Source organism: Epinephelus fuscoguttatus, linkage group LG7 (genome assembly GCF_011397635.1).
Source record: "Epinephelus fuscoguttatus linkage group LG7, E.fuscoguttatus.final_Chr_v1".
In the NCBI taxonomy this organism is placed as follows: domain Eukaryota; kingdom Metazoa; phylum Chordata; class Actinopteri; order Perciformes; family Serranidae; genus Epinephelus; species Epinephelus fuscoguttatus.
Window position 1 is genome coordinate 40,165,292 of NC_064758.1, and position 26,628 is coordinate 40,191,919.

Here is a 26,628-nt window from a genome sequence, read left to right on the forward strand (position 1 = left end):
GAATGCTATTATTGTTGTATCTAATAATTAAATATGATTTGTTATGCTCAAATCAGCTCCTCTTTGACAGCTGCAACAGTAAAGTTCTGCTCACAGGATAAAGGGGCACTTGGCCCATTTTCAGAATTCCTTTGATCTACAGTAATAACCTGGACATCCAGATGCCCCGCCCCCAGCAAATTCGAATTTGCACTGCATGGAGATCTGGCCCCGATGAGCAGAGCCCGCTGAATCGCCAATCGGACCAATCAGATCAGTCTGTCTAACAGAGGCGGGTTCTGGGCAGGCGTAACATGATGAAGACAGCGCTGCGCCGTAGGAGTCGGAGGTTTGGAAGAAACGCTAAGCCAACTACACTTATCTTTTTTCTTGAAAGAGGAACAGAGGACTGCCTTAGAAGCCTTCGCTTCCAGGAAGGAAGTTTTTGCCATTTTGCTGACGGGACACGGCAAAAGCATATATATCAGTTAGCCCCACTGTTCAGCAAACAAATGGGGCTTAGTGCAATGAATACATCACCTTGTTTTTTGCTCTGATTGGCTATCGTGCTATCCAATTGCATGCGGCGGCATTTAATATGCCTCAGTTAGTGCCGCCCCTTGCGTAGGAAGGGTGTATCAGTGAGGGCCAGACTCAAAATCTTTCTAGATTTGAGTCTGGATTTTGAGGCTAATGGTCTTAGACAATCCAAAAATATTAGTAAACATAAACAACCAACCAATCCAAAAACTAGACTGCTATAACTCAAATTTGTGATGCCATAGGGTATAAGAACTGAAGCTGCTCCATAGATAATGAATTGGGAAGTATGTTACAGATGTCACTGAGAGCACCCAGAGGAATATTCCACAGCACTGGTTCCCAACTGGTCCAGATTTGTCCTTAGTCATTAGTTCAAGGTTCACACAGTTTAAAATATTCAGCTCCACACTTGAGTTTAGCCATGTTGTCAAGCTACTTGCCTGTCTCTTACAACTAGCTGTCTGTTACTCATCTACACTCACTCTACAACAGGAAACAGCACTTAAAAATAAAAGCTCTATGCTGAAAATACACTGTACTTCAAACTTGACACGTTCACATGTCACTTGTGGTTCATACGGAGTGGACCCACGACCCCCTTTTGGACAGTGACCCACCAGTTGGGAACCACTGTTCTACAGGATACACATGTATATGGATACATTTCCTGTTTCAGAACTGAGAACACAATAAAAGAATAAAACTCATATGGGTATGAAAAAAAGAACATTATGTGGGTCCACAAAATTGGGCTCCCATTTATTGCCTGTGCACCAGCTCCTGACTTTATACTTGACGACATCACAAGTTGGAGACTTTGGCCTCATTCGATGGTTTCTGGCTTTGGAGGCCCAGACACACCAAACCAACATCAAAGAATTAGCAGTGTTGAAACCGATGGTCGTCTTGCCTCACGTTGTCTGTGACTTGGCCAAAAGTTGCACATGAACACACTGTAAAGACTATAGCCGATGGCTTTCCAGTGCATGCATTCTGCCTGTGTGAGAAGAAATAACTCTCCACACCAGCAGACAGCAGTAGTCTGTATTCGTTATTCCAAAAGTGAAACCTGAAGATCATCATGATGCTAGTTTGCCAGTTTGTACATAAACAATACAATACAATGTGCGCCAGTGATCAATAAGCCCCTGATCACACAGAGAGCGTTTTAGCAGCTGGAGGCATCTTTTTGTAATTGTTGTTCTTAATGAGAATGAAGCTTTTTGCTCTTTGCGCTCTAGGCGCCTGAGGTTTTTGCCAAACGCTTTGAGCTCCTTGAGTTGGAAAAACTTCAGCTCAAGGCAGAAACACACCCCACATCATCTCCTTTTTTTGTCATCTTTTTTTCCCATTGTCCAATTGGATGATTTGAGAGGCGAACCTTCTGTAGTTGTCACAACAGGTTTACAGTTGATAAACAACGGAGGAGAAACTGGTAGTAGCAGTTGCTGGATACCCAGAGCTATACGACCCGACGATAGACAGCAGGTTGTCAAACTGCCCCTGAGTCATCCTAAAATATGCTTGGAAATGTCCATCATGGAGGAGAAGCTCCTGGACCAACTGGTGGTACTCCCCATGATCCAGCCTCCTCTTTAGGGTCTCATGTACCCACACAGCTCTGCAGCCTGCAAAACGCTTTCTGTGTGATCAGGGCCTAATGGTGGATTTATACGCTGAATGCACACATAAATTATGAGAATTTCTTTTTTTATTACAATACTTTAGTACATGTTTTTTTTTTGTCCATTTCAATGGACGAAGAATCTTAACACAGAAACCACTGAATGGGAAAAATGACACATGAACATGACATCATTTATTTTTCAGGAACAGCTGACTCACATCAATGAATAAATTGATGCTTTTGGACACATTGCATATATGAATTTTGTATCATCACACATGTTGCATATTTACATTTACATTTATATTGCATATTTTGTATCGTATTTGCCATCACAACTCAAAATATCCTTAATTTCTTAAGTAGCTCCAGAAAACAGCAGGTTAAAACCTCCACAGATGAATATTCTGTGCACACAATCAATGAAATGCATTATGAGTTGAATGTATCATTTCAAAACAGTATTTCCCTTTTCATTTTCCAGTGACACTCAGATCCACTGTCCATTACAGTGGACGGATATTTTATCATTTATTTATTTTTTTTACATGTATAAATAAAACATCTCTATGCCCATTTTCATTCGATACAACATTAAAAAATGTAGATAACTGTTAAATCTGGAAACCCTATTTGAAACAGAAAAAAAATCAATCCCTGGGGATGATCTATACTTAGTAATAAATACAAGACTCACTTAACATTTGAATTTACAGAGACCACACAGCATTAAAATCCCCCAATAATTAACTTGAAGTCATACAATTCAAAATTTTCTCTACTCAACAGACCATGAAAGAAACAGAGCACTCTTATATTAACATAATAATATAATAATACAGATTTATGTTGATTTGTTACTGTTAAACATGTTCGTCTTGTGTTAAAGTTCCTCTGCAATTTGTGCCATGGGCACACTGCCAGAGTTTGTTGGAGGTGGACGGCTGAACTTCTGACAAGCTTGTTGAAACAGCTGTCTAAGCTGAGCAGGAATATCTTCATGACCATGGAGGTAAACCAGAGGGTTGAGAGCACTGTTCAGAGATACAAGGCCACAACTTATCTGTCGAGCAATGTAGACTCCATTGGACCATTCAGTACATATCTCCTGTTTGAGAAGAACTCTTGACCAGAGGTTGAGGTTCTTGAAAACATGATAAGGGATGTAACAAACAGAGAAGAGAAGAATCAAGATGAACAACAACTTCAGACTTCTCTGTTTCAGTACCTTGTCAGTGGTATTTGTGCGGCAGAGAACAACAATCACATGTCCATAGCAGCCCAGGGTGATGAGGAATGGGATACAAAAGCCAGTGAGTGTCCGTCCAAGGGTGTAGTTCAGGTAACTCTCAACATAGGTGTCACTGGTGGAATCAAAACATGATTGCTCAGTGTTGTTTTCAAATGTTTTGGGGTAGAAAATGTCCGGAAGACTTTGAATGCTCACCAAGACCCAAACCATGACTGAGATCCCCACAGAACGAGCCAGAGTTAATTTTCCCATCACTCTCACTGGATGGACAACAGCCAGGTACCTGTACACACTTATACAAGTAAGGAACCCGATGCTGCCATAGAGATTCAGGTGGAAGCAGAATCTTGTTATCTTGCAGAATGCGTCTCCAAAGATCCATTTACCCCCCATAAAGTGGTACACCATCAAGAACGGGAGAGTGAGTAGGTACAAAATATCAGCAAGTCCAAGGTTGAGAACAGAAACATTGATGATTTTTAGCTTTTTCCAGTTGTGCAGCAAAGACTTCAGTCCCCATCCGTTAGCTACCAGACCAACAATGAAGACTATGATGTAAACAGGAGGCAGAAATCTGCCTCTAAAGTCAGAGCTGTTAAGAGGACAAGAGGTGTTCTTCATTCTGTCGCCTGAAAAGCAGCAAATAGTGTAAAACAACATGCAGTGGTGCCAAGAATGGCTTAAGTAACTCAGACAAATTCCTGTGAAGCTTTCGTCATGATTTACAATCTTGACATGACTCATGTTTAAACAGAAAATTAGAATGAAATACAGGAAGTTGATCATATGAAAAGACGACACACAGGTTGCATGTAATCATATTTTTCTAATAAGGTGTAAAATGCCCCTTCATTAACTTCGAACATAGATGAGCAGTTAGCCGCTGAAGAGCCAAATATTTAACTTAAGAGTGGAACAAATGAAGAGCAAATGGCATCACAGGACATTCACCAGGTAGCCAGGAACATGACTTCAAATTAATGTAAATGTTGAGGAAAAAATACGGAGTGCTGCACTGAGTTGAGGTACTATGTAGTTAGATGAGAAGAATCTGGTGTTCTTCGAGGATGGGCCAAATAGTCACATAAAGATAAAAATCAACAACTGGCCAGCTCACTCATTGACAAAGTCCATGGTGCAGGCAGACAGTCCAAAATTCATCCGAGGCCCTCTGACTGTAGTTAAAATCCTTCATTAATCCATGTATTAATAAAGGATATCTAAGTACAGTCAAAATGCAGTGACCAGTCATTGTTTTTATCTTAATGTGAATGCTAATGTTGTTTTATCTAATATTAAAATATGATTTGTTATAAAATGCCCAACAGTAGCTCAACATAAAAAGTAGCTCAAATCAGCTCCTCTTTGACAGCTGCAAAATTCTGCTCACAGGTTAATGTAAAATAATCAAATAATATAACAATATGAGGCCATTTTGCATAACGGGTACTATGACCACTGATACATGATGTTGCCTGAAGTTAATTTTGTGTATGATACTTCTGTCGGTTACAAAGGGTGTTACACATATCAGGTACAATCAGTGGGTCAGTTTACATTCAAATTTGTGTGTAAACTGTTCACAAAAGGAAATTTACGTGTATTTCGAGCCTAGTCTCACTCCGAATTCACTGTAATCTGGTGAATGAGCAGTGACTTGTGACGTCAAAAACCAACAAAAAAAAGCCACCCTTTAAGGTCGGCATGATATACGGCCGGTTGCCGTTATAGTTAACAGTGCCCAGCAGTGCTGGTGGGAAACACAATGGGACAAGGACGAAAGTTAAGGCAGCCAAAGTCCAACTGGGGCGGGTGGAATCGATGGTGATGGGTCCAACAAACACCGATTTTCACCCAAGAGAGCGGTGTTCGCGTCCTGCAACATTCCAAAGCCAAACTGTTCTGTTTTCTAAACCTAACCACGTATTTTTGTTGAAGGAAAAAATGTCAATTTGCGATGTTGTACCAACGTAGTGCCTTTATTTTGAAATAGACTGTGTGTAACATTAAATTTCCTGTGAAAACAGAATTTTGAAAGAAGACAATGCAGGTAACAGGCAGAACTTGACACAGAACCCAGTTTCCCAGAACCTCAACAACCAACGCACCCACGGTACCTTGCACGTGGTATGTGGACGTGGAAAGTCCATGACCAAACGTGGACATGTGACGAGGTTGGAGTGAGAATGTGTTGATCCAATCCAAGTTTTACGTGGCGTTCATGAATCAGGAGTAGGTTTTTAGTACCAAGGATTTTTATGTGCAAATCTACTCACAGATTTACTAACATTTCATGAATGAGACCCAGTGTTGGGAGGGTTACTTTAAAATCATATTCCACGTCTGATTACTGAATACATGCCCTAAAATGTAATTCGTAATGTTTCCATGAAAGGACTCAAACTAAGTAATATATTCTTAACACTTTTAAAATACTTCAGAATCATCTTGCTGAGATCAAGTGCCTGAGTCTTATATTTCCATGCCAAATACACATGACAGTGTCCTTACTGTGAATTTCCTCTGATATTGCTGTGTCACAGGTGCACTGCACATACTTTTTTCAAAATCAGTTCATGGGAAATGTGTGTCTCATATGAATTACATCATGTCAACAAACGTTGCAGGCTGCCTATCAGCTGTGAGCTCGACTGGAGATGTAACCACCCGTAAGGTGGGCAAGTACTTGCTGTCTTCCTGGGTTTGTACTCTAGAAACAGAGAACACGTTTTATACTGTGATATTAATCAGAATTATATTTCATATAGCCAACAGTAAAGCTGTTATTAGTGATGGCCATTTACTAGAGACTTCCAGCTTCCTTGTGATCTCCCTCCAGCCAAGTGCCAGCTTATTTATGTTTTTGCGGTTAAATGAGGAAGTGTCGTGCAGATAATTCCTCATTTCAAACTTCATGAATCAGCTGTTTCTCATCCACTGTGGAGTTTATAAAGCGAGCCACAGGAATTAAAAGAAACGGGGCGTCTGACAAAAGTTCAGCTCTAAAGGCAGGGCTGTGTTGCTCTCTGTCAGTTCGCTGTCTTACTTTCTTCTCTTTTTTAGAACCCTGACTTCCCTTTCTTGAGGCAGACTTGCCAGTGTGTGTTAGTGCTCAGGCTGCATAAGCTGTCACTCACTCGGCTCTAGCTGTGTTTAGAGGCAGTTAGAGATGGTTTAGTCTATTCCTGCTCCTTACATGTCATTCAATGCAACATTCGATGCAATGTTAAAAAAGGTGGATAAATGTTGAATCTGGAAACCCTATTTGAAACTGAAATAAAATCAGTCTCTGGGGATGATCTACGCTTAAGTGATGAACACAAGAATCCCGTAACATCTGAATTCACAGAGACCACGCGGCATTAAAAACTCCCAATAATTAACTTGAAGTCAGATGATACAAAGTTTCCTTTACTCAACAGACCATGAAAGAAATAAAACACACTTATACAGATCAATTAACACAAATAATACGAATACACAGAAACAACACATAATTCCTCCTTCGAACTGTATGGAACAAATAGAAATGTATGTTACTGTTAAACATGTTAGTCTTGTGTTAAACCTCCATCTGCAATTTGTGCCATGGGCACACTGCTAGAGTTTGTTGGACCTGAACGGCTGAACCTCGGACGCACTTGTTGGAGCAGCTGTCTGAGCTGAGCAGGAATATCTTCATGACCATGGAGGTAAACCAGAGGGTTGAGAGCACTGTTCAGACATGCAAGGCCACGACTTATCTGATGAGCGATGTAGACTCCATTGGACCATTCAGGGCAAAGTCCTTGACTTGTCAAAACTCTTGCCATGAGGTTAAAATTCTTGAATGCATGATAGGGGATGTAACAAACAGAGAAGAGAAGAATCAAGATGAACAACAACTTCAGACTTCTCTGTTTCAGTACCTTGTCAGTGGTATTTGTGTGGCAGAGAACAACAATCACATGTCCATAGCAGCCCAGGGTGATGAGGAATGGGATACAAAACCCGCTGAATGTCCATCCAAGGCTGTATTTCAGGTAACTCTCAACATAGGTGTTACTGGTGGTATCGTAACATTTGCCAGTGTTGTTTCCATATGTTTTGCTGTAGAGCATGTCCGGGAGACTTTGAATGCTCACGAACAGCCAAACCATGACTGAGATCCCCACAGAACGAGTCAGAGTTAATCTTCCCATCACTCTCACTGGATGGACAACAGCCAGGTACCTGTACACACTTATACAAGTAAGGAACCCGATGCTGCCATAGAGATTCAGGTGGAAGCAGAATCTTGTGATCTTGCAGAATGCGTCTCCAAAGATCCATTTACTCTTCATAAAGTAGTACACCACCAAGAATGGGAGAGTGAGCAGGTACAAAATATCAGCAAGTCCAAGGTTGAGAACAAAAACATTGATGATTTTTAGCTTCTTCCAGTTGTGCAGCAAAGACTTCAGTCCCCATCCATTAACTACCAGACCAATGATGAAGACTATGATGTAAACAGGAGGCAGAAATCTGCCTGTAAAGTCAAAGCTGACACGAGGACAAGAGGATTTGTTCATTTTGTCTCCCAAAAAGCAGCAAATACTGTAAAGCAGGTATGCTGTGGTGCCAAGAGTGATTGAAGTAACTTGGGCAATTTCCTGTGAAACTTTCGTCATTCTTAGAATCTTATCATGATTAATCAGAATATTGAAATATGATCTCAGACAGGAAGTTGATCATATGACAAGATGACACACAGGCTGCATGTAATCATATTTTTCTCATAAGGTGTAAAATGCACCTTCATTAACTTAGAACATAGATGAGCATTTAGCAGCTGAAGAGCTAAAAATGTCACTGAACAGTGGAACAAACAAAGAGCAAACAGCCAGGCATTCACCAGGTAGCCAGAAACATGATTCAAAATGAATGTAAAGGTTATTGTATCTAATAGAATTAGTATTCTATTAGTCTTCTTAGAAGACGAAGCAGCCTTGGTGTTAGTCCTCAGATCCTGGAGCTTGTGTACACCACTCATGTTGAGAGTGTTCTCACCTATCATCTTTCTGTTTGGTTTGGTCACCTAAGCTCAAAATGCAAGCATAGACTAAATAGGATTGTGTCAATGGCGAGCAAAATAGTGGGAAAACCCCAAAAGCCTCTGACCCATCTCTACACTGAGGACAAGGAGGAAAGTGAGGAGAATCCTGGCAGATAGCTCCCATCCTCTCTTCAGCCAGTTTGAGCTCTTGAAGTCTGGGAGGCGCTACAGAGTTCCTCTGGATAAAGGGGCTTTTAAAAAGTACTTTGTCCCCAGTGCTATTAGCATCCTTAACTCTACTAAGTGACTAAACCACAGATAATGACATGAACTGCTCTACCGTACTTTTATAGCACTGTATTTTATTTTATTTTATTTATTCATCTTTTTAAAATGTATCTATATGAATTTTTATCGTGTTTTGGCTTTGTTCATATTTTAGCTCTGTTATGTGTTATGTTATGCTACGTCCTGTGTGTTAGTGAGCCGAAGACAATTTTCCACCCTGGTGGACAATAAAGATGTATTCTATTCTATTCAATTCTATTCTAATATTAAAATATGATTTGTTATCAAATGCCCAACAGCAAATAAAGCAGCTCAAATCAGCTCCTCTTTCACAGCTGCAACAGTAAAATTCTGCTCACAGGTTAATGGAAAATAATCAATTAATTTAATAGTTTGAGGCCATTTTGCATAACGGGTACTATTACTTCTGATACATAAAGTTGCTTTAAGTTAATTTCGCTGATAATACTTCTGTAGTCTACTAAGGGTGTTACACATATCAGCGGGTCTCATTCATGAAATGGGAACAGAACAAATTTGTGTGTAGTTCAAGCTCAGTCTCACTCCGAATTCACTGTAATCTGGAGCTTGAGCAGTGACTTGCAGCATCAAAACCCAACGAAAAAAGCTGCCCTTTAACGTCGGCATGATACATCGGCGGTTGCTGTTATAGTTTAATGGCGCCCGGTGGCGTCAAGGAGAAACGCGGAGGGACAAGGACGAAAGTTAAGGCAGCGAAAGTCCAACCGGGGGGGGTGGAATCGATGGTGATGGGTCCAACAAACACCGATTTTCACCCAAGAGAGCGGTGTTCGCGTCCTGCAACATTCCAAAGCCAAACTGTTCTGTTTTCTAAACCTAACCACATGTTTTTGTTGAAGGAAAAAATGTCAATTTGCGATGTTGTACCAACGTAGTGCCTTTATTTTGAAATAGACTGTGTATAACATTAAATTTCCTGTGAAAACAGAATTTTGAAAGAAGACAATGCAGGTAACAGGCAGAACTTGACACAGAACCCAGTTTCCCAGAACCTCAACAACCAACGCACCCACGGTACCTTGCACGTGGTATGTGGACGTGGAAAGTCCATGACCAAACGTGGACATGTGACGAGGTTGGAGTGAGAATGTGTTGATCCAATCCAAGTTTTACGTGGCGTTCATGAATCAGGAGTAGGTTTTTAGTACCAAGGATTTTTATGTGCAAATCTACTCACAGATTTACTAACATTTCATGAATGAGACCCAGTGTTGGGAGGGTTACTTTAAAATCATATTCCACGTCTGATTACTGAATACATGCCCTAAAATGTAATTTGTAATGTTTCCATGAGAGGACTCAAACTAAGTAATGTATTCTTAACACTTTTAAAATACTTCAGAATCATCTTGCTGAGATCAAGTGCCTGAGTCTTATATTTCCATGCCAAATACACATGACAGTGTCCTTACTGTGAATTTCCTCTGATATTGCTGTGTCACAGGTGCACTGCACATACTTTTTTCAAAATCAGTTCATGGGAAATGTGTGTCTCATATGAATTACATCATGTCAACAAACGTTGCAGGCTGCCTATCAGCTGTGAGCTCGACTGGAGATGTAACCACCCGTAAGGTGGGCAAGTACTTGCTGTCTTCCTGGGTTTGTACTCTAGAAACAGAGAACACGTTTTATACTGTGATATTAATCAGAATTATATTTCATATAGCCAACAGTAAAGCTGTTATTAGTGATGGCCATTTACTAGAGACTTCCAGCTTCCTTGTGATCTCCCTCCAGCCAAGTGCCAGCTTATTTATGTTTTTGCGGTTAAATGAGGAAGTGTCGTGCAGATAATTCCTCATTTCAAACTTCATGAATCAGCTGTTTCTCATCCACTGTGGAGTTTATAAAGTGAGCCACAGGAATTAAAAGAAACGGGGCGTCTGACAAAAGTTCAGCTCTAAAGGCAGGGCTGTGTTGCTCTCTGTCAGTTACAACATTAAAGTCAGGCGTGCAGCAGCAAAGTCTGGGCTCTGTGCATGAACAGTGTCTGTGGACTCCCTGCCCTGTATCTCTTGATCCATGTCTCGCATGCAAATTTTTATTTCAAAGTCAGTTCGCTGTCTTACTTTCTTCTCTTTTTTTAGAACCCTGACTTCCCTTTCTTGAAGCAGACTTGCCAGTGTGTGTTGGTGCTCAGGCTGCATAAGCTGTCACTCACTCGGCTCTAGCTGTGTTTAGAGGCAGTTAGAGATGGTTTAGTCTATTCCTGCTCCTTACATGTCATTCAATGCAACATTCGATGCAATGTTAAAAAAGGTGGATAAATGTTGAATCTGGAAACCCTATTTGAAACTGAAATAAAATCAGTCTCTGGGGATGATCTACGCTTAAGTGATGAACACAAGAATCCCGTAACATCTGAATTCACAGAGACCACGCGGCATTAAAAACTCCCAATAATTAACTTGAAGTCAGATGATACAAAGTTTCCTTTACTCAACAGACCATGAAAGAAATAAAACACACTTATACAGATCAATTAACACAAATAATACGAATACACAGAAACAACACATAATTCCTCCTTCGAACTGTATGGAACAAATAGAAATGTATGTTACTGTTAAACATGTTAGTCTTGTGTTAAACCTTCATCTGCAATTTGTGCCATGGGCACACTGCTGGAGTTTGTTGGACCTGAACGGCTGAACCTCGGACGCGCTTGTTGGAGCAGCTGTCTGAGCTGAGCAGGAATATCTTCATGACCATGGAGGTAAACCAGAGGGTTGAGAGCACTGTTCAGACATGCAAGGCCACGACTTATCTGATGAGCGATGTAGACTCCATTGGACCATTCACGACATTTCTTCTGTTTGTACAGAACTCTTGACCAGAGGTTGAGGTTCTTTAAAACATGATAGGGGATGTAACAAACAGAGAAGAGAAGAATCAAGATGAACAACAACTTCAGACTTCTCTGTTTCAGTACCTTGTCAGTGGTATTTGTGCGGCAGAGAACAACAATCACATGTCCATAGCAGCCCAGTGTGATGAGGAATGGGATACAAAACCCGCTGAATGTCCATCCAAGGCTGTATTTCAGGTAACTCTCAACATAGGTGTTACTGGTGGTATCAAAACATTTCCCAAGCTTGTTTCCATATGTTTTGCTGTAGAACACATCTGGGAGGCTTTGAGCGCTCACCAAGACCCAAACCATGGCTGAGATCCCGACAGAATGAGTCAGAGTTAATCTTCCCATCACTCTCACTGGATGGACAACAGCCAGGTACCTGTACACACTTATACAAGTGAGGAACCCGATGCTGCCATAGAGATTCAGGTTGAAGCAGAATCTTGTGATCTTGCAGAATGCGTCTCCAAAGATCCATTTACTCTTCATAAAGTAGTACACCACCAAGAATGGGAGAGTGAGCAGGTACAAAATATCAGCAAGTCCAAGGTTGAGAACAAAAACATTGATGATTTTTAGCTTCTTCCAGTTGTGCAGCAAAGACTTCAGTCCCCATCCGTTAGCTACCAGACCAATGATGAAGACTGTGATGTAAACAGGAGGCAGAAATCTGCCTGTAAAGTCAAAGCTGACACGAGGACAAGAGGATTTGTTCATTCTGTCTCCCGAAAAACAGCAAGAATGCAGTGTTTGCCAAGAGTGGTTCAAGTAACTTGGGCAATTTCCTGTGAAACTTTCGTCATTCTTAGAGTCTTATCACGGTTCATGGTTAAACAGAAAATTGAAACAAAATCTCAAATGGGAAGTTGATCATATGATAAAATGACACACGGGCTGCATGTAATCATATTTTTCTAATGAGGTGCAAAATGCCCCTTCATTAACTTCATCAACCACTGTTGATTGAGGGAAAATTGACTGAGCATTAGACTCTTTTACTGCAATGACCTGAGTTCACATTCAATGGGCTGGAAGGATACAAACATATAATCACAATAAGGTGATGTAAAAATGTCAATAAAAAATGAACAAGTAGCAGGAATGTCTATCACGAATTATAAACAGGAATAAAAAAAACAGATGAAAAAGTTGAATAATTAATAATGAAGTTCTCCCATAAAGGACGGATACATAACAACAATACAAACAGTAATATGTAGGAAATCATGTCTGTCACTTAACCAAAGCAGCTACACTGTGAAACAACCAGATCATCTAGCACACACTTTAAAGATGTACCAACAAATACCTCGCTAATTTAAATACCTCTTGCAGCTTGTTCCATTTATTTGGGGTGAAAAACTAAAAGCTAATTCACTGAGCTCTAAACTGATCCGAGGAGTTTCAAGGGATACAACTTCCTGTGAGCATGTGATGAGAGATTGAGTTGATTTAAAAAAAAAAAAGTGAGGTAAAGGGGGTAGCTTTCTACAGAGGCGCATTGCATTCACTGAATAAAAAAAAAAAGATCACAATCCTTCATGCTGATACAGCTCACAGTGGTGAGTTCTGAAACCATTCCCAGTAATAAAATGGAGAGAACTGTGGACGACTGAAAGCTTGTCATCTACTCAGATGCCAAGATATTTGTCTATCTGTGACACCTTCAATGTGGGCACCATTCACGAAACGAATGGAGTAGGTGTCAAGCCCACACTTCCTTAACCTTGTGAATAGCATGACTTTAGATCTAGGTTAATTTAAAAGATTTTTAAGGATTTCTGCACACTGAAGGTTTGATACAGCTTCCTCTATCGATGGTGCACAAGCATAAAGAACTGTGTCATCTGCATAAAAATGTGCTTTGCAGTTTTCTACAGAGGCACAGATATCATTTATATACGAGGTCAACAACAGTGGACTTAAAATTGAACCTTGTGGCCAGGGCAGGAATTTCACAATTTAGCCTTGTGCCCTTGAAAAAAATATCTGCCCTAAGGCCACAGTGGCCTTGATGACCCGCCTGAAATGAACCAGAAGATTTTGTGGTTTTCTCCTCTGCCTCTTTCCTGTCAACACGGCTTTGACACCTGCGTCTTTTGAGAAAAAAAATGCATTGTTTGATGACAATCTGGATTCTTATCGGGCAACATCAAATGAGACGATGCGTACATCACCAGTGGTGGGTTTGATTTGAGCTTGGCACAAACCACTCGGACAGGCTACAATGACAGTTTGACACCATTCTATCCAATCTACCAACCAGGAGACTTCATCAAACGCCCGGGCAGGGGTTGGTACTGAGACCTGGTATTAACCTGTCTGACCTGCAGACAGTGAATATCCTCAGTAGAGAATGTTTTTTTTTTTTTTAAATGGTAAAGGTGGTGCACCACTCTCCATTCAAATAAATTTCAGATCGACTGACTGACGTGATGTGCATTGGGTTTTTTTTAGGAAATATGACTCAGGATATGCAGTAGTCGCTACTAGAATTGATTTCAACTTTTGTTTTTTTTGTAAGGAAAAAAAATCCCAATAACTGAAATATAGAATCGCAATACTTTAAAATTTGACTTGTACAATCGCAATATAAATCGAATCAGGACAAAAGCTTATCATCCCAGCTCTAGTTATTTATATCTCTTGAGTGTCTTTTAAAGGCACATAGTGCCTGATCGTAGTTAGACATACAGAACCAGACACACGAAACTGCCGTTATTCTTTTATGGTCTTCCTGTGCATCTCTTTGACTGTGTGCAGTCGATAAAGGCGTGTTGCGTTCAGTGAAGCTCATACAATTTGCATCCTGTCTATATTTACTAGGGGTGTAACGATACATCGATCCACATCGATACATCGTTTCATTGATTAATGATCCGATTATATCGATGCAAAATGAAAACATTGATCCATATCGTCATCTTAAAGATACACATTTATTTTGAAATTCACATAGCACGTCTGTGTCACCATTTCTGGGCAAGCGCGCCTCCACTCAAACAACAAACAGAGCTCAGAAATAAAATGGTCAAATCATATTCTAGTTGTTTTTGTGAATTGATGTAAATGATTGTGTTAGATGGGCATATGATAACGCGTCATATCGATCGCAGGCTCCTGAATCGAATCGAATCAAAATCATATCGTGACAGACTTTGTGATATCGGCAAACATCATATCATCATCCAAACAAATCGATATAATATCGTATCGTGATGACGCTGGTGATTTACACCCCTAATATTTACACCTTTGTTCCGTCAACTTCCTGTTTCACTGCAAAGAAATCAAGCACAGCACTGAGCCTCCCGACCACAATCGCAACACATGGTCCTGTTCTCTCAGCAGAACTTTCTGAACAATGACAATTTTCACAGTAGTTCAAGTGAATTTAATCTTTTTTAACTGAGCTTTTTTTGAGTGTGTTAACAGCAATATGATCACCACATACATCAAAACCTTGACACGGCACAATTAATGAGTTAAAGCTGCAGATAATGCAATACAGTTACTCATTTCAGACAATTCACACCAACTCGACTAGGGATGATGGGCAGCTGCATGACAGCTTGACGAGGTTGCTGGAGTAGTCGTCTGAGCTGAGCAGGGATATCTTCATTTCCTACTGTTCAACATGTTTGTCTTGTGTTAACGTCCTCTGTGATTTGTGCAACGGGTGTATTACCAGAGTTTGTTGGAGATGGACGTATGAACATCGGACAAGCTTGTTGGACCATCTGTCTGAGCTGAGCAGGAATATTCTCATTTCCATGGAGGTAAACCAGAGGGTTGAGAGCACTGTTCAGACACACAAGGCTGCGGCTTATTTGACGAGCAATGTAGACTCCATTGGACCATTTAGCACATATCTTCTGGTTGGACAGAACTCTTGACCAGAGGTTGAGGTTCTTGAAAACATGATAAGGGATGTAACAAACAGAGAAGAGAAGAATCAAGATGCACAACAACTTCAGACTTCTCTGTTTCTGTACCTTGTGAGTGGTATTTGTGAAACAGAGAACAACAATCACATGTCCATAGCAGCCCAGTGTGATGAGGAATGGGATACAAAACCCAGTGAATGTCCATCCAAGGGTATATTTCAGGTAACTCTCAACATAGATGTTATCTGTTGTATCGAAACATTTCTCAGTGTTGTTTCCATATGGTTTGCTGTATCTTTTGATGTAGAACATGTCTGGGAGACTCTGAACACTCACCAACAGCCAAACCATGACTGAGATGATCACAGAGTGGGTGACTGTTATTCTTCCCGTCACTCTTATTGGATGGACAACAGCCAGGTACCTGTACACACTTATACAAGTGAGGAACCCGATGCTGCCATAGAGATTCAGGTTGAAGCAGAATCTTGTGATCTTGCAGAATGCATCTCCAAAGATCCATTTACTCTTCATAAAGTAGTACACCACCAAGAATGGGAGAGTGAGCAGGTACAAAATATCAGCAAGTCCAAGGTTGAGAACAAAAACATTGATGATTTTTAGCTTCTTCCAGTTGTGCAGCAAAGACTTCAGTCCCCATCCGTTAGCTACCAGACCAATGATGAAGACTATGATGTAAACAGGAGGCAGAAATCTGCCTGTAAAGTCAAAGCTGACACGAGGACAAGAGGATTTGTTCATTCTGTCTCCCGAAAAACAGCAAGAATGCAGTGTTTGCCAAGAGTGGTTCAAGTAACTTGGGCAATTTCCTGTGAAACTTTAGTCATTCTTCTTTAGTCAGTCTTATCGCGGTTCGTGGTTAAACAGGAAATTAAAACGAAATCTCAAATGGGAAGTTGATCATATGATAAAATGACACACGGGCTGCATGTAATCATATTTTTCTAATGAGGTGCAAAATGCCCCTTCATTAACTTCATCAACCACTGTTGATTGAGGGAAAATTGACTGAGCATTCGACTCTTTTACTGCAATGACCTGAGTTCACATTCAATGGGCTGGAAGGATACAAACATATAATCACAATAAAGTGATGTAAAAATGTCAATAAAAAATGAACAAGTAGCAGGAATGTCTATCACGAATTATAAACAGGAATAAAAAAACAGATGAAAAAGTTGAATAATTAATAATGAAGTTCTCCCATAAAGGACAGATACATAACAACAATACAAACAGTAATATGTAGGAAATCATGTCTGTCACTTAACCAAAGCAGCTACACTGTGAAACAACCAGATCATCTAGCACACACTTTAAAGATGTACCAACAAATACCTCGCTAATTTAAATACCTCTTGCAGCTTGTTCCATTTATTTGGGGCGAAAAACTAAAAGCTAATTCACTGAGCTCTAAACTGATCTGAGGAGTTTCAAGGGATACAACTTCCTGTGAGCATGTGATGAGAGATTGAGTTGATTTAAAAAAAAAAAAAAGTGAGGTAAAGGGGGTAGCTTTCTACAGAGGCGCATTGCATTCACTGAATTAAAAAAAAAGAAGATCACAATCCTTCATGCTGATACAGCTCACAGTGGTGAGTTCTGAAACCATTCCCAGTAATAAAATGGAGAGAACTGTGGACGACTGAAAGCTTGTCATCTACTCAGATGCCAAGATATTTGTCTATCTGTGACACCTTCAATGTGGGCACCATTCACGAAACGAATGGAGTAGGTGTCAAGCCCACACTTCCTTAACCTTGTGAATAGCATGACTTTAGATCTAGGTTAATTTAAAATTAAAGATTTTTAAGGATTTCTGCACACTGTCAAATGCACACTGAAGGTTTGATACAGCTTCCTCTATCGATGGTGCACAAGCATAAAGAACTGTGTCATCTGCATAAAAATGTGCTTTGCAGTTTTCTACAGAGGCACAGATATCATTTATATACGAGGTCAACAACAGTGGACTTAAAATTGAACCTTGTGGCCAGGGCAGGAATTTCACAATTTAGCCTTGTGCCCTTGAAAAAAATATCTGCCCTAAGGCCACAGTGGCCTTGATGCCCCGCCTGCACTGCCCCAGATGATTTTGTGGTTTTCTCCTCTGCCTCTTTCCTGTCAACACGGCTTTGACACCTGCGTCTTTTGAGAAAAAAAATGCATTGTTTGATGACAATCTGGATTCTTATCGGGCAACATCAAATGAGACGATGCGTACATCACCAGTGGTGGGTTTGATTTGAGCTTGGCACAAACCACTCGGACAGGCTACAATGACAGTTTGACACCATTCTATCCAATCTACCAACCAGGAGACTTCATCAAACGCCCGGGCAGAGGTTGGTACCGAGACCTGGTATTAACCTGTCTGACCTGCAGACAGTGAATATCCTCAGTAGAGAATGTTTTTTTTTTTTTAAATGGTAAAGGTGGTGCACCACTCTCCATTCAAATAAATTTCAGATCGACTGACTGACGTGATGTGCATTGTTTTGTTTTTTAGGAAATATGACTCAGGATATGCAGTAGTCGCTACTAGAATTGATTTCAACTTTTGTTTTTTTTTGTAAGGAAAAAAAATCCCAATAACTGAAATATAGAATCGCAATACTTTAAAATTTGACTTGTACAATCGCAATATAAATCGAATCAGGACAAAAGCTTATCATCCCAGCTCTAGTTATTTATATCTCTTGAGTGTCTTTTAAAGGCACATAGTGCCTGATCGTAGTTAGACATACAGAACCAGACACACGAAACTGCCGTTATTCTTTTATGGTCTTCCTGTGCATCTCTTTGACTGTGTGCAGTCGATAAAGGCGTGTTGCGTTCAGTGAAGCTCATACAATTTGCATCCTGTCTATATTTACTAGGGGTGTAACGATACATCGATCCACATCGATACATCGTTTCATTGATTAATGATCCGATTATATCGATGCAAAATGAAAACATTGATCCATATCGTCATCTTAAAGATACACATTTATTTTGAAATTCACATAGCACATCTGTGTCACCATTTCTGGGCAAGCGCGCCTCCACTCAAACAACAAACAGAGCTCAGAAATAAAATGGTCAAATCATATTCTAGTTGTTTTTGTGAATTGATGTAAATGATTGTGTTAGATGGGCATATGATATTGCGTCATATCGATCGCAGGCTCCTGAATCGAATCGTATCAAAATCGTATCGTGACAGACTTTGTGATATCGGCAAACATCGTATCGTCATCCAAACAAATCGATATAATATCGTATCGTGATGAAGCTGGTGATTTACACCCCTAATATTTACACCTTTGTTCCGTCAACTTCCTGTTTCACTGCAAAGAAATCAAGCACAGCACTGAGCCTCCCGACCACAATCGCAACACATGGTCCTGTTCTCTCAGCAGAACTTTCTGAACAATGACAATTTTCACAGTAGTTCAAGTGAATTTAATCTTTTTTAACTGAGCTTTTTTTGAGTGTGTTAACAGCAATATGATCACCACATACATCAAAACCTTGACACGGCACAATTAATGAGTTAAAGCTGCAGATAATGCAATACAGTTACTCATTTCAGACAATTCACACCAACTCGACTAGGGATGATGGGCAGCTGCATGACAGCTTGACGAGGTTGCTGGAGTAGTCGTCTGAGCTGAGCAGGGATATCTTCATTTCCTACTGTTCAACATGTTTGTCTTGTGTTAACATCCTCTGTGATTTGTGCAACGGGTGTATTACCAGAGTTTGTTGGAGATGGACGTATGAACATTGGACAAGCTTGTTGGACCATCTGTCTGAGCTGAGCAGGAATATTCTCATTTCCATGGAGGTAAACCAGAGGGTTGAGAGCACTGTTCAGACACACAAGGCGGCTTATTTGACGAGCAATGTAGACTCCATTGGACCATTTAGCACATATCTTCTGGTTGGACAGAACTCTTGACCAGAGGTTGAGGTTCTTGAAAACATGATAAGGGATGTAACAAACAGAGAAGAGAAGAATCAAGATGAACAACAACTTCAGACTTCTCTGTTTCAGTACCTTGTGAGTGGTATTTGTGAAACAGAGAACAACAATCACATGTCCATAGCAGCCCAGTGTGATGAGGAATGGGATACAAAACCCAGTGAATGTCCATCCAAGGGTATATTTCAGGTAACTCTCAACATAGATGTTATCTGTTGTATCAAAACATTTCTCAGTGTTGTTTCCATATGGTTTGCTGTATCTTTTGATGTAGAACATGTCTGGGAGACTCTGAACACTCACCAACAGCCAAACCATGACTGAGATGATCACAGAGTGGGTGACTGTTATTCTTCCCATCACTCTCACTGGATGGACAACAGCCAGGTACCTGTACACACTTATACAAGTAAGGAACCCGATGCTGCCATAGAGATTCAGGTTGAAGCAGAATCTTGTGATCTTGCAGAATGCGTCTCCAAAGATCCATTTACTCTTCATAAAGTAGTACACCACCAAGAATGGGAGAGTGAGCAGGTACAAAATATCAGCAAGTCCAAGGTTGAGAACAAAAACATTGATGATTTTTAGCTTCTTCCAGTTGTGCAGCAAAGACTTCAGTCCCCATCCGTTAGCTACCAGACCAATGATGAAGACTATGATGTAAACAGGAGGCAGAAATCTGCCTGTAAAGTCAAAGCTGACACGAGGACAAGAGGATTTGTTCATTCTGTCTCCCGAAAAACAGCAAGAATGCAGTGTTTGCCAAGAGTGGTTCAAGTAACTTGGGCAATTTCCTGTGAAACTTTAGTCATTCTTAGAGTCTCATCACGGTTCGTGGTTAAACAGGAAATTAAAACGAAATCTCAAATGGGAAGTTGATCATATGATAAAATGACACACGGGCTGCATGTAATCATATTTTTCTAATGAGGTGCAAAATGCCCCTTCATTAACTTCATCAACCACTGTTGATTGAGGGAAAATTGACTGAGCATTAGACTCTTTTACTGCAATGACCTGAGTTCACATTCAATGGGCTGGAAGGATATAAACATATAATCACAATAAGGTGATGTAAAAATGTCAATAAAAAATGAACAAGTAGCAGGAATGTCTATCACGAATTATAAACAGGAATAAAAAAACAGATGAAAAAGTTGAATAATTAATAATGAAGTTCTCCCATAAAGGACAGATACATAACAACAATACAAACAGTAATATGTAGGAAATCATGTCTGTCACTTAACCAAAGCAGCTACACTGTGAAACAACCAGATCATCTAGCACACACTTTAAAGATGTACCAACAAATACCTCGCTAATTTAAATACCTCTTGCAGCTTGTTCCATTTATTTGGGGCGAAAAACTAAAAGCTAATTCACTGAGCTCTAAACTGATCCGAGGAGTTTCAAGGGATACAACTTCCTGTGAGCATGTGATGAGAGATTGAGTTGATTTAAAAAAAAAAGTGAGGTAAAGGGGGTAGCTTTCTACAGAGGCGCATTGCATTCACTGAATAAAAAACAAAAGAAGAAATCGACAAATTATGTCATAATTATGAGATCTTATCTAGTAATTATTACATAAGATGTCATAATTACATCATCAGGCTCTCACAATTACCAGATAAGATTTCATAATAACGAGATCCTGATGTCGTACTACAATAAGGGCTTTCACTGATATCGTAATAACGTTAATGTTAGTTGATCTGTGAAGTGAGTCCACTGAGAAAAACAAGGGCGGTACTTCCGGTCAACGTTTTTTTTTTTTTTTTTTCAGAATAAAAGCATTATATCTGTAGACTACAGAGGCGCATTGAGATAAGTCGTAATTACGAGACATGATCTTGTAATTATGACATCAGGATCTCGTAATTACGAGATCTTGATGTCGTACTACAATACGGCATTTCGCTGATACCATAATATCGTTAACATTAGCTGATTTGTAAAGTGAGTCCACTGCGAAACACAAGGAGAGTACTTCCGGTCAATGTTTTTCAGAATAACAGCATTATATCTGGAGACTACTGAAGTGCGTTGAGATAAGGTCTCGTAATTATGACATCAGGATCTCGTAATTACCAGATAAGATCTTGAATTATGACACCAGATCTCCTAATTATGAGATCTTATATCGTAATTCCAACATAAGATCACATAATTGCGAGATAATGTGTCCTTTTTTTTTTTTCATTTATTCAGTGATTGCAATGCGCTTCCGTAGCTTTCCAGGCATTGCGTATAAACAAAAATGAGAAAATGTTTTTCTCTTGTATCACAATCCTTCATGCTGATACAGCTCACAGTGGTGAGTTCTGAAACCATTCCCAGTAATAAAATGGAGAGAACTGTGGACGACTGAAAGCTTGTCATCTACTCAGATGCCAAGATATTTGTCTATCTGTGACACCTTCAATGTGGGCACCATTCACGAAACGAATGGAGTAGGTGTCAAGCCCACACTTCCTTAACCTTGTGAATAGCATGACTTTAGATCTAGGTTAATTTAAAAGATTTTTAAGGATTTCTGCACACTGAAGGTTTGATACAGCTTCCTCTATCGATGGTGCACAAGCATAAAGAACTGTGTCATCTGCATAAAAATGTGCTTTGCAGTTTTCTACAGAGGCACAGATATCATTTATATATGAGGTCAACAACAGTGGACTTAAAATTGAACCTTGTGGCCAGGGCAGGAATTTCACAATTTAGCTTTGTGCCCTTGAAAAAAATGGGGCAGGATGAATGACTGATACTGATGTTTGTCTTCATGCTGAGATAACGTGACTTTCTTTACTCAGTATTGTGATGTCAGGAGGAATATTTATATTCCAGTGAGATATTATTGGGTTTTAAATAGTGACTCTGTTGTTGTAAACATGACTGTTGCTGCCATGGACTGTATAAAACTATATCCTGTGTAACTGACCTATAAGGAAAGCATCAGGAGGTGACGTGTGTGCATGTGTGTGTGTGGAGGAGAGGGGAGATGGAGATGCTGCTAGAGAGATAGTGTGTGTTGTTAGATACTGTTAATGTCACTTATTATGCTTCTGTGCACTGACAGCTCTTTTTTAGTCTGTTTCTGCATCATGTTGAGGAGGGCCATGCCTGTATATACAGTATATAAATATATATATGTATGCAAAAAAAAAAAAGTGGCTCAGTTGCTCGCTGCTAAAATGTGGCCCATCGACATTATCTGGTTTTGAAATGCGACCCAGTTGAAATAGTAATTGAAAAGCCCTGCTGTAGTTTGTTTGTTAGCTATCTAACAACACATCAAAAATAATTGTAAGCCAGTCTTGTTCAGTGAATCTGTTTATCATGTACGCTCAAAAAATATTTAAGATTGTTTGCTTATAAATACATGAACCTGATTGTTCTATATTTAAAACACATTGGGTTTATTAGTGCTATTAAATAAATCACATTATTACTTATTATACTCATTATTATTACTTGAGCTTGTTTTATTTATTCATTTCACAGATAGTTATATATCCTTAGTCGTTAAATTAAATTCATTGTGGACGTGGATTTAAAATCATTGTTTTATTTTATGGCCTTGCTGCCCTGGCTTTTGGCCTTTGTGCCCTCAAAAAATTGACAACACGAAAGGCCAAGTGGCCTTGCCCCTAAAATGACGCAATTCCAGTCCTGCTTGTGGCTCACCGTTATTTAATCTTAAAGACTCTGAATTCACTCCTGCAGCATTTATACACTGGGTTCTATTAGAGAGGTAATTCTGACACCATTTCAATGATGCTTCATCAAAACCCCGCAAGGTCAATTTATCCAGAAGCAGTATGTGATCAACAGAATCAAAAGCCTTTGACAAGTCTATAAATAAAGCTGCACAGTGTCTCCTACGATCTAGAGCTGAAACTATATCATTTACAACCACAGTTGCTGCTGTAATCGTGCTATGACCAGGTCTGAACCCAGACTGACAGACAGGGACTTAAAATAGCATTTGCCTGCGAAAAAGTACAGAGCTCTTCATTTACAAAAGAAACTAACACCTTAGCTGGGTGTGATAGTTTGGAGATAGGCCTATAGCTATTCAATTAGCTCAAAGCACATCTGTATCTGAGTACGGCTTCACAGCGATGCCACAGTAGCAGAACTGTAGATTAAATGTCTTGTCACAGTACATTCGGTATCTTATCTTAACTTGTTGTCCAAAACTGTTTTCCCCAACCCATCCTTAATCATATGAAAACTATTTCCACACAGTAGAATCACCTAAACGAGGGTTTTTGCACAACCATGCTGACATAGTTATTTATAGGGGTGGGGGGAAAAAAATCGATTTTTAAATTAATCACGTTTTTTTCTTGGACATTCTAAATATCGATTCTCTCCCCAGAATCGATATTTTTCTATTTATTTTTTATGCGACGGCAACATTTATTTAGTTGTTTTTTTTAAATAGAATCTAAAATCAGTATAATGCTGTCAAAGAAAGTGCCAATTCCTTTGTTCCACTGTGCTTTGATATAGCAACAGGAAGAAGAGAGGCTGCACCAGGAGGATTCTGATGATCGTGCCCCTGCACCAGATGTGGTACCTGAGAAGAATGCAGGAGACAGAGATCCCCAGGGCTCCCCACCTGCTAAAAGAAGAGAGTCCTGTGCACTGGCTGAACTGCTTGGCAGCACTTTTGGAGATGCCAGTCAGACACCAGCACCACCAGAGAAGTCTGCTTTTGATATTGCCGAGAAGGAGGTGAAAGATTACAACACAGTTGCTCCTTTGCCACTGTCTGAAAATCCATTAGGCTGGTGGAAAAAGCATCACTGTGAGTACCCTCTCCCGGCAAAGTTAGCAGAGCGGTACTTGTGTGTACCAGGGACAAGCGTCTCTGCTGAGCGTGGTAGCTGTTGTCACTACTTAAAAAGCACTGTTGGCTATCAGTAGAGCAGCCTAACAACAGAGCATGTTCACCAGCTTGTTTCTGAGAACCTTGACACTTCACAGCACTGAAAAGTAGCTGTTGTCAGTTTACTTGTTGTACTGTTTTGTTCACTAATGTTTCATCTGCAGTCCAGCCTTTTGAAAAAACAGTTCAATTTCATTTGCACATTCTCTTCTCAGAGGTACCAAGCATTTAATTTTATCATTTTATTACAGCACCAGCTCAGTGAGCATGGGAAGGAACAGCTAAATATAGGCTACTTACTTTAAGTATATATTGTTGAACTGATTGTTGAAGTTCATGCTCACGTATATTTATGTATTTATGGCCCATATTTGTGCTGGGTGGAGATTTCAGTTACTTTTTGACTGATTTTTTATTTATGGTACTAGTTTAATGAACAGATGCAGCTAAACGTAGCAGTTTACCTAAAGATGGGGGTGGATAAGGAGAATATTTTTTCTAACCCTAACCCTAACCCTAATCGGGACAAAAGCATATCGTCCCAGCCCTAGTTATTTGTATCTCTTGAGTGTCTTTTAAAGGCACATAGTGCCTGATCGTAGTTAGACATACAGAACCAGACACATGAAACTGCCGTTATTCTTTTATGGGCTTCCTGTGCATCTCTTTGACTGATGTGCAGCTGATAAAGGCGTGTTGCGTTCAGTGAAGCTCATACAATTTGCATCCTGTCTATATTTACACCTTTGTTCCGTCAACTTCCTGTTTCACTGCAAAGAAATCAAGCATAGCACTGAGCCTCCCGACCACAATCGCAATACATGGTCCTGTTCTCTCTGCAGAACTTTCTGAACAATGAACAATGACAATTTTCACAGTAGTTCAAGTGAATTTAATCTTCAAATCATCAAAACCTTGACACGGCACAATTAATGAGTTAAAGCTGCAGATAATGCAGTACAATTGTTCAATTTCAATCGCATTTCAGACAATTCACACCAACTTGACTAGGATTGATGGGCAGCCGCATGACAGCTTGACGAGGTTGCTGGAGTAGTCGTCTGAGCTGAGCAAGGATATCTTCATTTCCTACTGTTCAACATGTTTGTCTTAACGTCCTCTGTGATTTGTGCAACGGGTGTATTACCAGAGTTTGTTGGAGATGGACGTCTGAACATCGGACAAGCTTGTTGGACCATCTGTCTGAGCTGAGCAGGAATATTCTCATGACCATGGAGGTAAACCAGAGGGTTGAGAGCACTGTTCAGACACACAAGGCCGCGGCTTATCTGACGAGCAATGTAGACTCCATTGGACCATTTAGCACATATATTCTGGTTGGACAGAACTCTTGACCAGAGGTTGAGGTTCTTGAAAACATGATAAGGGATGTAACAAACAGAGAAGAGAAGAATCAAGATGCACAACAACTTCAAGCATCTCTGTTTCAGTACCTTGTCAGTGGTATTTGTGCGGCAGAGAACAACAATCACATGTCCGTAGCAGCCCAGGGTGATGAGGAATGGGATACAAAACCCAGTGAGTGTCCATCCAAGGGTGTATTTCAGGTAACTCTCAACATAGATGTTATCTGTTGTATCGAAACATTTCTCAGTGTTGTTTCTATATGGTTTGCTGTATCTTTTGGTGTAGAACATGTCTGGGAGACTCTGAACACTCACCAACAGCCAAACCATGACTGAGATGATCACAGAGTGGGTGACTGTTATTCTTCCCATCACTCTCATTGGATGGACAATGGCCAGGTACCTGTACACACTTATACAAGTGAGGAACCCGATGCTGCCATAGAGATTCAGGTTGAAGCAGAATCTTGTTATCTTGCAGAATGCGTCTCCAAAGATCCATTTACTCTTCATAAAGTAGTACACCACCAAAAATGGGACTGTGAGCAGGTACAAAATATCAGCAAGTCCAAGGTTGAAAACAAAAACATTGATGTTACCCAGTTTCTTCCATTTCTGTAGCAAAGACTTCAGTCCCCATCCGTTAGCTACCAGACCAACGATGAAGACTATGATGTAAACAGGAGGCAGAAATCTGCCTGTAAAGTCAAAGCTGACACGAGGACAAGAGGATTTGTTCATTGTCTTCTGGTCAGCAGTTGGTACAGTTCCTTCTCTCAGTGAGTGTGAGATACAAAAGAAAAAGAATGCCACCACGGGAAGTTCAGAGAACACTTCCTGTGTTGTAGCACAGCCTCTACGTACCACGTTTGAGTTGCTGC

The 26,628-nt window shown here is 40.1% G+C and overlaps 4 protein-coding genes across 4 annotated transcripts; all 4 read right to left on the bottom strand.

The window, feature by feature from the left end:
- Positions 1–3,032: 3,032 nt before the first annotated feature.
- Positions 3,033–4,031, bottom strand: LOC125891883 (P2Y purinoceptor 1-like). Its single transcript, XM_049581452.1, has one exon. The coding sequence runs from the start codon at positions 4,020–4,022 to the stop codon at positions 3,033–3,035; it is 990 nt and encodes a 329-aa protein (XP_049437409.1). The 5' UTR covers positions 4,023–4,031.
- A 2,621-nt stretch (positions 4,032–6,652) lies between these two features.
- LOC125891864 (P2Y purinoceptor 1-like) lies at positions 6,653–26,617 on the bottom strand. Its single transcript, XM_049581430.1, has 2 exons — positions 25,835–26,617; positions 6,653–7,309 (listed from the first exon to the last, which is right to left on the bottom strand). Exons 1-2 carry the CDS (start codon positions 26,486–26,488, stop codon positions 6,953–6,955), a joined length of 1,011 nt encoding a protein of 336 aa, XP_049437387.1. The 5' UTR covers positions 26,489–26,617; the 3' UTR covers positions 6,653–6,952.
- On the bottom strand, positions 11,119–12,346 carry LOC125891865 (P2Y purinoceptor 1-like). Its single transcript, XM_049581431.1, has one exon. The coding sequence runs from the start codon at positions 12,320–12,322 to the stop codon at positions 11,324–11,326; it is 999 nt and encodes a 332-aa protein (XP_049437388.1). The 5' UTR covers positions 12,323–12,346; the 3' UTR covers positions 11,119–11,323.
- Positions 19,197–20,241, bottom strand: LOC125891863 (P2Y purinoceptor 1-like). The gene has a single exon (XM_049581429.1). The coding sequence runs from the start codon at positions 20,210–20,212 to the stop codon at positions 19,199–19,201; it is 1,014 nt and encodes a 337-aa protein (XP_049437386.1). The 5' UTR covers positions 20,213–20,241; the 3' UTR covers positions 19,197–19,198.
- Positions 26,618–26,628: the final 11 nt, after the last annotated feature.